Below are 15,146 nucleotides of genomic sequence, written 5' to 3'. Positions count from 1 at the left end.
GGACCTGAAATAAAGACGTGCTGGCCCTTGAGGTCGGGCACGCACGAGAGGCTTGCGCTGTGCTCTTCTGTGGCAGAACAGACCAGCCTGGGGGACGCTGGCAGCCACGTCACTTGCGCAGAGCTATTGTTTTCCTTTTGGAGTTTTTAACTTCCAATTCCTTTTCATATATGGTGACTCACAGAAAAAGCACACCCTTGAGTCCACGAGCAAGGAGAAACAGGTCGCTGTCTTCTTCCTAAAGCTGCAGCGCAAACATTCATGCCCTTGCCACCACAACAATGTATTTAAGCAGTACGTCTGTCTGCTGGCAGCCCTCTGAGTTTGCATTTTCTTCTATAAATATTTAATGTAGAAGAACTGTTCATGTTACCCACTTTGACCGAACTGTTTTGACAGCCATGCTCACCACATGACAATGATGCTCTATTTAACACTGCAGCTGCAGACAGGAGGATTTAGTTTCAGTTTTATACAGTATTGTGAAACTGATGACCTCCTACAAATCAACCAGTTAATACATTTTTAAGGAGCAGAATTTAAATGCATTAGAAAGACAATTGTCAGTAAGCCACTACAAGAAAGAAAACCAGAAATTTAAGTCCTGAATGCAAAAGCCTGCTCAAACTTAACTGCAATTCCTTTCTTATTAAACCTATTCAGATGGTGAAAATTAAAGATAATCAAGCCTGCAAAAGATAAGTAGCCTCCTGAAACTTTTTCTCTTAAAGCTAGAATAATTTCCAAACTTTCCAGACCATATATTGTCATCAGCCCTCAGAGGCATCTACACACTTTTACCAGCCAGTTAATTTAATACACACGAAAGATGACGACTAAACAGTGGATCACTTGGCTGGTCCCAAGAGAGAGGTTTGATCCCAGCCTCTCTTTAACATACAAAGACTCAGCATGGTCTAGCAGCAACTATCCAAGAGTCTGTCCTTCAAATTTGAAGATTATAACATTTTTTCAGGTAAAGAAAGGTCAGGGAAACAAAAAGGCCTTAAGTAATCCAGCCAGTCAAACCCACACAAATAGCTCTGTTACTGTTAGTTATGCAGAAAGGCACTTTAATACTCTCACTTTAACATGGAACCACTTGAGCACAGTTTGGAAAAAATACATAATATAAGAAAGAGAAACTGAGTCAGCAACGTTTATCCTTCCCCACATCCCCTGGCCCCCGAGCGTCATCTCGGTTACCCAGGGGCTCATTAATGCATTCATCTATTACAAGCTTGCTGGAAGCATGGAGCAATGCCACTTTGGTGTGAGCATATTAATCAAGCACAGATTGCTAGCCTTCCACTGCAAGGCAATGCCATCTCCTTCCAGGCTATTTCAGCGGGCAGATTCAGCTGGATATTGTCATTTACTTCCAAGATAACTCATAAATGTGAAGTGATTAGCCATCCCTTGCAGCGCCTTTTACTGGAGTTACTCAAAATCTAATGCACTTAATACAGTTTTATGACTCCTAATGCATCATTAGCACTTCAATACATCAGACTACAGATTTTTGTTCTTAACAATATCATCAGAAAGGTCAGAATAGCATTTTAGAACAATAAAGCATGAGGATGAGCTGGTTTGTTCTTGAATGTAGGAAGGGAGAAGATAAGGAAAGAAAAAGACAGTAAAAAACTGTATTACCCAGCATATTCTGCTTCTGTATCTCCCATTCAGTGCATTTTGGAAAATTACAGAAGTGTTTTTCCATAGACACATTATCTGGATGCAACAGCACCAACATAGCCAAGCTCCTATATCCTTTCATTGAGCTTGAGGGAGGACTTGGACCCTGCAAACAACCATCTGAGAACTGCTATTTATTGCCAAACATAGCTTTGTTCCCACTGCCTGTTATCACACTGCAGCTGCTGAGACTGAGCAAGAAAGACTAAGAATGATGGCTTTAGCACAGCTGCAGGGTTTCACAGGTATGGGTGAATAGCACCAGGAATTATGCAAGGGGATGCCAGGACAGAACTCATGGTGCTCCCATCTGCAGCTCCTTTTGCTCACACAGGCCTGCTAGCTCCGATATTCCCTTCTTCCTTCCCCCTCAGTACCAGGAGTTACCTTCACTGCCCACGCCACCCCACCCGATGGGCAGGAGGCAAGGCATGCTCTGCCCAGATCCCAGCTCTGGGGCTGCCAACTAGCCTGCCAGGATACCCATGTGCAGGGGCCTCCCCTGCTTTAGAAATTGCTGCTGTTTTTCCTGCAGCCTTTGTACTATCGGAAGGTTAATTAGGATCTCTGCTCTAGCTGCAGGGACTTCACCAAAAAAAATTCCCTTTCTTTTCCATTCCATCTCTGACAAAATTAAATTGACCCGTGTGCTCAGAAGTTGGTAGGTAAGGATAAAATTGGGGGGAGGATAAGATTGGTTTGGGGGGGGGTTGGTATTTTGACTTTTTTTTTTATAAAAAGGAAACAAGCCTAGCGTGATCATGTTATCAATCACTCAAGCTGAGTTTTGAGTGTGATAACACTGCACTATTAACAACACAGATGGTCTCCTGCTTAGTTAGCATCAGCTTCCCTTTTGAGTTATTTAGTGCATCACAAGCAATACTGGGACACCATCAGAAGTCATTGTCGCAAAGTGCTGACAAAATATTAACCAATAACTGAAACCCAACACCAATTTTGAATTGCAAATAGCTTTCAGATCATTATCACCATCATATACGACCTGTATCTTGGACACACCACTGCAATGGCTGCTCTGAGCCATTCACTCCCAGCTCCGCGACAGATCTAAATCTGTGCCTTTTCTCCCTGGTTCCTGGACAAATGGCTCTTCCAGCGCTAGCACGGACCTGAAGGCGAGGAGCATGAATACATCCAGGCCCCCAGACAAGATGTTTTGTCATTCTTATTCCCGCCGAAAGCACAAGAGCTGAACTAATCGCGGCCCCGAGCTCCTGGGTCACAGCCAGGGCACCCGCGCCAGGGACCTCGGCTCTTTCTCACCTGCTGACAGGGACAAAGCAGGGCTGAGGGGTCTGAGCTCATTAAGGCACAGCTTTCATGGGAAGTTCAGCCCACATTAGGCTGGAGGGGGTTTTTTCTTTTTTTTTTTTTTTAAACAGTGTGTTAGGCTGAGCAAATTTCAACAGGGCTCTTTCTTTCCCCACTCAACTCACCACTCCGTGGGCAGCTCCAAATAGAGAGAAAACAAAGACACGGGAATAGAAATGACAGTAAGTTATTACCCAGAACTGCTATTGTGAAAGTTAACATCTCCCATTCCCCTTTTGCTAAGTGCAACAGCAGACTACAGCTGCCTCATCCTATGCATTCGTTCATATTTATACAGGAAAAAATATGATTACTTAATAGCATTCCCTACACCAGGATTCTTTAATTCTTAGTCATTCCCCAATTTGAGACACAAACACTAGACGACACATCCCTGCTTGAATTAAGAGAGTCAAACAACATCTGCTATCACACTCACTAAAGCCAGAAAGAGTCAACATATTTGCAAATATGTTGTAAGAGAAACCTATCTTGAACAGCATCATCTTGGGAAAAGGCTAAACACCTAATCCGTCCATGCTGAATAGCTGTTATCTTGATTTCCAGAGATAAATGTGCTCCCTTAATAGATTAATAGCAATAGTAGTCACAGACAAAGGCTGACAACCCCAAAAGGGATGCATTAAAGACACTATAATACCATTCTTCCCAGCCTTGATATTCCTGCAGTGCTTACAAGGCATTCATATACAGCAAAATACACCCTTCACAGCTTTGCACACACCTACCATCAGTCATTTTTATAAAGCACCTGGCAGTTTTCAAGCCATGTGAGTCATGACCAACATTTAATCTTCACATCCTCACAAAATTTTAGGGGGTTGGGTGTTTCCAGTTTTTCTGTTGGCTTTGTTTGGATTCTTTGGTTTGGGGTTTTTTTTAAAGAAGAAGTGGGAATTCTTCCTCAAATACTTGGTGCTGTGTATTTTCATATAGTATACTGAAAGAATAAACAAAGTGAGAAAGCACAAAATCTACATCACAAAAAAGTTCCATTCCAGAAAGAGTGCAGCAGCCCTTTATCTCTTCCACACCAGCCAGCATCACAGCTGAGAGAAAGTCTGGGTTAAAAGAGCTGGTGTCTTGTTTTTAAGCATAAAATTATTCTTCATTTTAAATTCACGTCAGAGTATTGCACAGCATAAAACAAACAAAAAAACCAAGTGGGAATGCTGATGGAAAAATAGTATTGTGTGAATAGCTAACTCATCAGCAAATCCTCCCCTCCCTCAACAATGAAAAGCCAAATATTTATTCAATTGCATATTGCATTCTTTGCTCAAATACTTCATAATTTGAATTTAAAACAACAAAACTCAATTCTCTTTCCTGAGCATCTCAGGGGAGACCAGAGGGCCCAGCAGAAGGTATTTACACCATCTGACTGGATTAAACTTGGCAGCAATCTGGAGAAAAAGCAGGAGAGGGGGGCTCTTAGACAAGTGATTTGGACCCTCCAGGCAGGCCCCAAGTCAGGGAGAAAACGGATTGCAGAACCTGTCAGACACCTGAAGTCAGCGTAAGCAGCACCTATTTGGACCACGACAGCAGCACCCTCTCCCAGAAGGCTCCAGCTGCATTCCAAATGCTGACCAGTCCAAAGCAGGCTGCTTGGCCCATCTGATCAATATTTCATTGAGGAACTACCAGATAAGTGAGTTCTGCGTTTCATCATTCCATTACTAAGAGCTCAGCCCTCTTGGGTTTCAGTCACAAGGGACTCAAAGCACCTCTGACACCTGGGCAGCCTCGTGTAAGGAGCAAACGTGGCGATACTTGATTTTCCCTCATAGGTCCAGTTCGTGCTCCCACATGTGACATGGCATCACATCGCGTGCCACCGCATGCCAATATGCTTGTACGTGAAAATAGCTCTGCATGGAAATCAGCAGAGGTTTATAGAGATGCTGAGGGGAAAATGCAAATTTATACAAATAATTTCAGTCATCCGTGAAAAGCAGCAGCCACTACACACCCATGACAGTTTCGCTTGGCTTTTTTTTCCTTTTTTTTTTTTAATCCTGTCATTGTTTACACAGAATGGTGTTTCAGATTAAGCCCCCTTACCCTTCCACATGTTAGTCTTTAACATGACAAGAGAATACCAAGAAGGGGGTGGACAGAGGATACTTCTGGCTTTCATGCTGTGCAACTTACCACTCACACAGATTCAAAGCATAATTTGACTTCATACCAAGCTTGATATAAAGCATGCTTGGTTTTTTTTGAGTGCTACTAGATCCCAGAATTATTACTGCATTTTGATGATTAAAGTGACTGTAAAGCAAAGTCAAATTCATGCTCCAGGGTGAGAGGGGTGCTCACTCTATAAGACTGACATATTTAAACATTGCCTCTGAACACAAACCAAGAACAGCTGACATGTTTGTATGAAATTGTGAAGGTTGTTCTCCAGTGAGAGAACCAGTTTTCTTTACAGATCCACCAAAACCAGACCACTCACTCCAATATTATGTTCAACCAAGAGTTTTTATACTATCACTTGAAGCAGGTCACTGAGATCTGCCAAAGTCCTTCAAACCACAGAGTATATATTAGCATGGGAATACTCTTCCCATTTCACTCTTTAAGCATTTGCTTGGACATTTTGATGTCATTTTTCATGGCTTGGGTAGGTATGGAGGTAGAAGGAAAACCCCAGACCTCAAAGGAGAATGGCTTCATATTTTCGGCCAGGCACCCCTAACAAGCCCAGGACATCCCAATGAAAGAAGCTTCAGCTAAGATACAATGAACAGACAGCTGATTAAAAATTATTTTTGACTCCAAGCAAGAAGCACAAATGGAGTTGTTTATGTATTTTCATACTGGTAATGTAACAGACATTTCTTCCAGCCATGCCTGTATCTGACACCTCAGCAGTCTGTCACACATTAGTCATCTCTCCAGTATGTTTCTTTTACTATGATGACCCATCACTATTTCTTCCATAATTACCTTTGGGATTACCAATATGGCTATTGTGATCAAAACACCACAGTGAAGGCTTACTGTTTCCTGACCAAATTTGGTTTTCCTCAATGCAATTTTTCCTAGTGTATATATTTTTGCTACTTGCTGGTTAAGAGGTAGACAATGAAAAAAAAAAAAAAAAGAAAAAGAAGAGAAGGAAAAAATTTGTAGGCTTTTTACACTCATGAACTGCATAGAGATTCACATACTCCACACAGTTCCTCTCCCTGCACACCAGAGGTGGCTGAACAAGCTACTTGTAATGTTCTTTCCACACAGGTAAGTGGTCCTACATGACCTCAAACAGCACCAGCCAAAGACCACAGCATTAACTGCATCCAAGTGCATGCACTGTTTGTTTGTTCCCCCTTCATTCACATTTCTCCTTGACTCCAGCCCTCATTGCAACAGACCAGAACTGCAGCAGGAGCAGTGTGCCAGCCACGTATCCAGCGCCAGCCCACGCAGAGGCTTTGCGGGCTGTACACTTGCCAGCATGTTTTAGGGACGAGCTGGCATTAAGGACAACTTGATTAGTCCATGACAAGTGGGCGAAGGAAGGCAGGCAAGAGAGCCCTGACACCCTTGCTCTGCTGGCTTACGTGCAGCTCAGCCTCTCCTGAAGCAGCTCGTTTTGGAGTTATTCCTACGTGGAGCTCTGCACTGGCACGGGCGAGCTGTGGGAAGGGCGTCAGGGCACTGGCACAACTCCTGCGGCACTGGGAAATGGCTCTGGCGAGAACACGGGAAAACAGCTGAGCAGAGAAATCAATACTACAGTCACGCACTGCCCTGAGCAATTCTGACATATTTATAGTTACGGCTCTCCCGTTTGCAGAGCGGCGGGCATCGCCTTCCCCCAGGTGCCACCACCCTCCAGCAGCCCGAGGGCACCAACACGGGAGCCTCTCCCTTGGCAGCAGGGACCCCCAGGCTCACACCCACCACGTCCATACCTCCCCACGGACACAGGGCCGTGCCGAGCCGAGCCGAGCCGGGCCCGGCCCTGCCGCGCTCCCCGGGACGGGGCACGCCTGTCTTTGGGAGCTCCGCGCCCCGGGAGCCCGGCCCCGCACGGCCGCCGCGCCGCTAAGCCGCCGGGATGGGGCCAGCAGCGACTTCAGGCTGATGCGCAGGAACAAGATTAGGGCTGGATTTAGGTCGTTCTTATAAAGGACAGCAGCTCAGCCATTCTGCCTGGCACTGCTTTGACTACTACTGCGCTTACGGTGTGTGAGGGAAAAGGGCTGTCTCCTGCAATATTAATGGCAGGGGCAGTTCCTAGGACCGTCGCTGAAAGAGCCCCCCTCACGTACACTGTCACACCTTCGTCTCTGCTACCGCGACAGCCACCGGCAGCCAAGCAGCCTCCGGGCGCGCAAGAGGCTTTAGTCTTTCTAAGTGGAAATCAAAACAGCAGCTTATCTGGCAAGCAAAGTACAAGAAATTCTCTTTGGTTTAGCATTAATGGGTTAGTGCTATTGATAGGAATAATGATGTTTTTCCAACCCAATCAGTACCTTGCTTTCAAAGGAATACAGTGTTAAAAACTCAGATGAAGGCAAATGTGTAACAGAATAATCACACCAGGGCTGGGCGAGCATTTAAATCCATCCAGCGTTTCTCTGGCATGTATACAGATAGAGAACGAAAGTGCTATTGCTAAAACACAGCAATATGTCACAGCCATCAGCAATTTCACAAATGGTCTGTTATCCAAACAAGCAAGAGAGTTTCTCCTTATTAAAGGTTATTGTAACTGGAGATCATACTTGTCAATAATAATGACAGTTCTTTATAAAAAGCATTGTTTCCTTTGGCTGCAGAAATCCTCCTATAGGAACTAAGTCTTTAATGCATAATTCAGGGTTGTTGGCTTTTTTTAATAAAACTAAAATCTTTGTTGTATTACAATGGACTTCTGGTTACCTCTAATAGAAAAAAAAAAAAAAAAAAAAAAGGTGAAGAATGAACCATTACAGCAACTAACCATGCCACCACCTTTAAAGATGTAGCAGAGAGCAGAAACATTATTTCTGTTCCAGCATCCAATTTTGGCTTCCCAAAAGCAGGGATTATCTCCATACTCCCTTAACTAGAAAAGCAACACTTCATCTATGCACAATAAGATTTAGTTTCACATGAACAAAATATTAACCCAGCTTAGATTTTTATCAAACAGGTTTCCTAAACGAATACACAGTATTTCCCTATCATTATGACAGTGCACAAAAAAATGACAGTTACTTCAATAAGCCGGCTAGTCCATCCAATCCCTAATCCATGAGACTTGGTTTTTTCCAGCTATAATGTCAGAAGATTTAGTGCAGCATTTGAGCATCACTTCTTAAGGGAGGCTGGAGAAACGCTTGAATTGCATCCCTCCCACAAGCCCTGCAAAAATGACAAATCCTAAGCAATCGACCTCAACTGCTTCTGAGGAGCAAGTTAAGTTTTGTTAACCTGAACAGCATATGCCATCTCTGCCTCTACTTGCACCATTCTCGTACACATCCAGGTTACTTAATCTGGACAATCCCTCCCAAAATGCTTTGTGCAAATCTGGACTGTAGTTAACAACGAAAGGCAAAACTTCTGTAGCCTGCTTTGCATTTGCGTCACTTGCGTAAGTCACAAACAGGAGTCGCAACTGATCAGATACTCCTTGGAAAAGGGAAACTTAGTCTATTTCCAGCAAACTAGGAAAAAATCCAATTGCCTATTTTCAGAGAAGCCATGCACAGGAGAAGTTGTATCACTGTAGTAATGCCATCAAGTTTTCTGGCAGCGCACTTGGCGCACAGACTTGGCACGGAGGAAGCGCGAAGGAGAACGGCGCGGGCGGCGGGGAGGCTCCGCAAGGCGTGAGCACACAGGTGCCAACCACACACAAGGACGAAAAAGTCTTCTGGCTTTCTAAAAATAAGAGCCTACTAGATAAGAAGCACAGTTAGCCAGACTGCAGCATGCCCTGTTTGGATTTCAACATTTCATTGAAGGGAAATTAATTACCAATATGTGGGTATTTGTAGGGAAACAGCATGAGGTAGAAGAAATGTGCATTTTCCCCAAGATATTCGGTAATTTCAGTGAGCATGACCAGTATCCACTCTCTGCTTTGCTGGCCATTAAAATAGAGAATTTGATCTTAAAAGCAGAGCAATGAAGCTCTCTACAGTTTTCAAGTATACACTGAATGGGACAGTAAGACATTGAATCTTTACACAATGGCCAAAACTAGACAGTGCAGGGTAACATTTACAGTTCATATCTGGAAAAAAAACCCTATTAAAATCTTATAAATCTTCTCACACGGCCAAGCAGGCTACCATAACTCCACCAATATTCACGTCCTAAGACAGACGGCACCATCCAACATGGGTTCAAGTCCCATGTTCCCCTGCTGGTTTATTGCACCTTCTCTTCCTCCAAACTGCACCCTCAATGGAGACCAGTCCTTCCACTTCAGAACAAAACACCCATCCCTAATTCTCTATCTACTTTCTTCCAGAGCACTAAATTACTTCCCCAACAACGTGTATTTCATCTTCTTTTTAATTGAGTCACGTGAATTCTGGATTTTTCTAAACTGTAGTCCGTGACACTCAAACACGGTACTACAGAAGTTAGCATGTTCCCCAAGCAAATGGTAAAAGCTGCTACAGCCAGAAAACCTTGTGCCCTGTACATATAGCTCACTAAATACGAACATGAAGTTCATATAATATGACAAAACATACGATAGAAACAATTTAATGAACAATTAGGTCTTTTTGTTAAATGCAATGTTAAATATTTACTATAAAAATTCGTTTGAGTACATGCAATTCCAAGGCTGATAGCCTCAAAATGGCTTTACCTGAAAGAAGCGGGCATGAAGAGGAAAGTGAAATGAAATTTATTTTCTATCAGCCCTAAACATGATAGAAAAGCTCCCTTCACCCTACTTTAGTGGAGTTCAACAGGGCACTGAAACCAATACTGAAATTTTCATGCTTTTCAAGACATTTCACATCAAATACCCTGCTTTTCTTTTATGACCTTTCCAACTATTAAACACCAAGAAATCCTTAGATAGTTTCCTCCCTCAAATCTCTGGAAGGAGCCTGGAAGAGTCCCTGGGGAAGGAAAAAAAAAAAAAAAAAAAAAAAAAGGTGTTTTTTATTTTCCCTCCATCCTTGAGTGAGAGCTTTGTGATAAGGGCCACAAGTGTTTTGACAACACCATAATCTACTCACAATTTTGTTGTGTGCCTGGATACACTACCAAGTTGAGCAATAGGTAAACAGCATTTATCTGTTCAAAATTAGTTCATTTAAAAACCCCAAATCAGCCATCTGAAGAGCCAGCTGTGGAGCAGCGCACTTAAAAAAAAAAATCTGTACCAGAAAACATCATACATGCAAAAGACAAAAAAATAATCTAAGCAAAATGAACCATTTGCTTGGTGGAAAATTCTCATCTACCAAGCTTATTTTAAGCCCTAAGCGTCCATTCAGTGGAAAAAGAACTATAAAACAAAATACTCTTCCCTAAAAGCATGTCAAAATGTTTTAAAACCATAAATGTTGATTTTATTTCATTTTCTGAACAGACCTATCAACACTACAAAAATTAGAAAAGCAGTTATTTGCCCTGCTTTCACAAGTAACACTGCAACATTCACTTCATGCCTGATGCAGTAGATGAGGATTTTTTGGTGCTTTGTTTTTAATAGAAGAGAGTTTTTCTGGAAAGAGATTTTTGGGCTCAAGGCAAGGAAAGCCTCCACACAAGGGAGAGTCCCAGGCTGTCCCTTGCAAAGGCAGGGCATAGGTCAGGGAGCTCCAGATGACGCCAGAGCTGACTCACAGGCAGCTCTTTAGCACATCATGCACCAAGGTGAGCTGCCTGGATATCAGCAGATCACCACCAAATCCATCTCACATCCTCAAGGATTTTCTAACTCCTGCTTCTCTCTTCCCAGGAGAGGCCCTGGGGCCTCAAGAGCAGCAGCAGAGCTCCTCTTGTCCCTTCTCCCGCTCCTTTGCTCAGCCCCAAGGTAGCTCCATCAGTCAGACCAGGGGCGAGCAGGGCGCTTTGTGAACACTGCCTGCCAAGGGATTCACGGGTTTGGAGATAAGCAGGTTCTTGATTACTTTTTTTTTGCTAAACTGGGGATGATCTGTGCAGCAGCTTAAGTCACAGCAACTTTTCATTGATGCCTTGTGACTTACCTCAACAAGCTCTTTAAGCACCATGAGAACAGCAAGATGTAGTTATCACAGCTACATAATACTGAAAGAACTGAAAGGGTCATTTACTTCTACAAAGAATTTTAAGAACAGTTTTAGAAAGAATAGCCATTTGTGGGTTTCCTGTGATAGAAGAGACTATCTGTTCCCCCAAGCATCTTTCTCCCCACCATTACAGCAGTGAATCCGATCATCATAGTACTTTGGTTTCTGAAACCTGTAACACAGGTTTCTAGATGGGCTCTCACTACTGCATGCCTACATTAGTACTCTCCAAGTTTTAACAGAAATGTTTTCTCAGCTACATCTCAAACCAGAGTTAATTTTTCCATGGCTGCATTATATTTGCGGCTCACAGCACTCCCTGTTCCTCCCCAGCATTTCCCTCTGCTGAGCTCCCAGCTGATAGCAGAAAGCTCCTGTCACAAGTCCCTAAAAATATAACATTGCTCAGTGGCAATATTAAGTCCCATCATATTTCTGTTACTCCATTTCCACATCCCAACCCTCCTAGGGTTAAGAATGCCCCCAAACTGGAATTACCAAAAGTGTTTGTATGTCCAAACCCTATTGCTGGACTTTGCCTAGTTTAAACTAGTTACAAAGACATTGCTTCAAAAATTACTACTTTTGTTAATTTCTCTTTGAAATTATTCACAGCTGCACTGTATTTTATAAACGGGTATATCCTAGATGTGCCAAAATTACTTTCTTTCACTGAAAAATAAAGAGGGAGATTACTTTAGCTTTGAAATCTGCTTAGTGTTGCTGGAGCATTTGAGTCAAACCTACTGAATGACCATGGAAGAGGAGCCCTGTAGTCGAGGCACTACATTTGCACAAACCCACCACTCAGGCTGTCCTTGAGCAGTGCTCTCCAAGAACATACCTGTGCACCTCCCTGGGAAATGCAGGGAGTGCAAAAATCAGCAAAAGACAACTTAGAAAGTCTGGATACTTTCGGGAAGGCACAACCCACCAGCCAACACAGCTTTAAAAATAGTTTCTTTTCAGATAGATGACTCAAAGTTAAGACAGCTGAAACCCCAGTAGGTCATATCATGCAAATCAAACCCTGTACACCATCAGCTGGGAGGTGGTTCACAAGTCAGGAGTTTTCTACTAAAAGCAGCAAAACTGAAAACACACAGCTGTGGTCGCAAGTACACGTGAAAAAAACAAAGAGATGGAAGTACATTAAGCGAATGCTTCAACTTGGAGACCCCGAGGCTACCTCCAGTGTGGGCTCACCGCCAAGGTAGAGACTTAGTTACCCTGCTTTAAGATAAGGTTCCTTGGGACGTCATTCCTTGGAAACATACGTGCATCCACCCCTTTTACAGGTGACAAGAACATGAACTTCAACCAGTGTACATTGATCAGTGATACAGCTCATCATGTCTTTCTCTTACACAACCAGAAAGCAAGGTACTTCCTGATGCAATAGCTGCAGAGAGCTCATCAGGATCCCATCCTCAGGATCCCACTGCCAGGCAGAGGGGCTCGCTGTGACAGCTACAGCTGCCTCCAACTTCAGCCTCGCACAAGCTCCTCTGCCTGCAGTGTAAACGCACGGGAATGGGCAAACACTGGCACTGAAAAACTTCCAAGCTCGTCAGTCCGTGAGGAAACGCTTAGCTTCTATGCAATTAAGCCCTGTTACTAAGCCTGAAGTTGATCAAATTTTATACGTGAAAACCCGACTTAAATAGTTTATTTTGCATAAACAAAAATGACATTGAGGAAGAACTGCTGCCTTATGCCAACGTAACCAGCTCATATCCAGTCAGAAACCCACCAAAAAATAAACATTTTAGAAAATGCGTTAGAGCCTACAGCAATAGTTTTGTTCCTTTTTTTTCTGTAACATTTTTGGGGAGGAGGGGGAAAGAAGGATGCAGGAAGACTTATGCCCGAACAGGCGTAAGATGTGAATAAACATAATAAAGACGCGATTCCATTAATTTATTCAGACCTTCCCAGATCCCTCCCCCTCCTTTCCAGTGCAGATACTGAAGAAAATGCATCTGCCCCGGCAGAAAGCTCGGTCATTCGGCTCCCTCCAATTCCGTAACGCTGGGTTCCCTTCTCCTGCCAGTGGCACCCCGCTGGCCGCAGCGCTCCCCCTCCGGGGGCTGCCTGTCCCCGCCACCACCAGGGACCCGGGCCAGCGGCGGGTCAGCGGAGCCCGGCCTGCGGGGGACGGCGCATCCCGGCGGCCAAACGCTCCCCGCCGCCCGGCGGGAGCTGCCCTCGGGGGGATGCTCCACCAGCCCCTCCGGAGGATGCTTCATCCTCCAAAGTCGCCCCCTCCCCGCGGCTCCCACCGGCGCGGCGACCCCTCCTCCCCTCCTCAGGGGGGAGCAGACATTTTGAGGCAGCGCATCCCAAACGCCCGGCGAGCCGCAGCCGTGCGGGCGAGGCCTCTCGGCGGCGCCGCTCACCTGCCAGCTCGTCGGGCTCCAGCCCGCTCTCCGCGTCAATGCCGCACAGCACGAAGTAGTGGGCGAAGCGGCAGGGCGCCGCGCCGGGCCCGGGGTTGCCGCTCCCGCTCATCCCGCCGGCGGCTCCCGGCGGCGGCTCCGTGCGGCAGCAGCGCGGTTCGGGCGCGCCCGCGGGCCGGTCACGGCGCGCCGCCCCCCATCCCCGGCGGGGCCGCGCAGGCGGGCACCGAGCGGCGGCTCCGGCGGGCGGCAGCGCCGGGCCCGCTGTCAGCTGAGCGGGGCGGGGACGGGCGGGACGAACCGCGCCGCCGGACCGCCCCCGCGGGGCATTTAAACCCTGCGCGGCCGCCCCCGCCCCGCGCCCCGCTCCGGCGTTCCCGGCGTGTCGGGAGAGCCGCGGGCGCCTTTGTCACCCGCTGTATCCGCAATCCTCGGCATACGCGATTAAAGCTCCCCCGCGTGTGAGCAGGAGAGGTCTGCGTTATTTAAATAAAGCAGGAGACGGTGCCGCTTCCTATCGGGAATGTCTCTTCCTCCCCCCCCCGCCCCAGGAGAGAGCTCCCGGAGCCCCGCTGCCAGGACGGGCCGAGCCCCGCCCGGCGCCCGGGCTGCGCTGAGCGCTTCCTGCGGGAATCCCGCCGGGGGAAACGGCTTCTTCTCCTCCCCACCCCAACGTCGAAGCAACAGCCACCACCCGCGGGGGATGGCTTTTGTGCGGTCTCCATCCCCGCCCCGTGATGGATGGCACCCGTTCCACGTTACGGCAGAGCTATTTCTTGGCTACCCGCACTCCGTTTCAAAGCAAAAACCTAAAATGTTGCTTTGTTCCTAGTTTATTTAAGATTTACTAGCCATTCTGCCGCGTCTAGAAAGAAATCAGCGTTATTTTACCCCCGCTGCTAGAATCCTTCTCGTTAGGATCATGCGATGCCAAAATACTGGCAGCTCCGGGAGCACTGCCTACCTTTAAAGGGTCAGAGATAATTCTTTTGAAGTTCTAATTTTTTCTTCTCCAAAGTGATGAGATCTCCCCATATGTCGACAATTCTGACATCTGGATATCATAAAATTGTTGGCAGAATTCAGTATTTTCACTTTTACCCTTTTGTGTTTCGTCTGTTTACTAGTCTTGGTCCATGCCGTCTGTAATAATTACAGTCTCGTCATTTTCTTACTGTGAACTCCTATGACCCCTTTATTTTACCTCTTAGCAGTTTAAATCACATTTTTTCTTTTTATGGTTTACATTTGTCCTGGTTCAACAAGTGCCTTTGATAAGAAAATGCCTACAAGGAAACTGATACTTCATCCAGCATGTGTCATTTTATGGAGGTACATGGAGTAACTGTCTGACCTGGAAGCCACCTAGGTCAGCATCTCTCTCTCTCTCTCCATCCCATCAAATTAACAAATTTTATGCCCTTTTATTTCTTAGCTTCCT

At 45.5% G+C, this 15,146-nt stretch overlaps 1 protein-coding gene across 4 annotated transcripts in view; it reads right to left on the bottom strand.

Annotated features, from left to right (window-relative positions):
• The window catches only part of DENND5B (DENN domain containing 5B), a 104,493-nt gene extending 90,597 nt beyond the window's left edge, over window positions 1–13,896 (bottom strand). For all 4 annotated transcript variants that reach the window (XM_066183872.1, XM_066183874.1, XM_066183873.1 and 1 more), the window contains exon 1: window positions 13,706–13,896. In XM_066183872.1, coding sequence (XP_066039969.1) covers window positions 13,706–13,817 — 112 coding nt within the window. In that variant the 5' untranslated portion in view covers window positions 13,818–13,896. The remainder of the gene's footprint in view (window positions 1–13,705) is intronic.
• Window positions 13,897–15,146: the final 1,250 nt, after the last annotated feature.

The sequence above is a fragment of the Chamaea fasciata genome, unplaced genomic scaffold (assembly GCF_029207755.1).
Source record: "Chamaea fasciata isolate MVZ Bird 193981 ecotype frontalis unplaced genomic scaffold, bChaFas1.0.hap1 SCAF_5, whole genome shotgun sequence".
Taxonomy (NCBI): Eukaryota; Metazoa; Chordata; class Aves; order Passeriformes; family Sylviidae; genus Chamaea; species Chamaea fasciata.
This window is presented reverse-complemented; position numbering and strand designations above follow the sequence as displayed.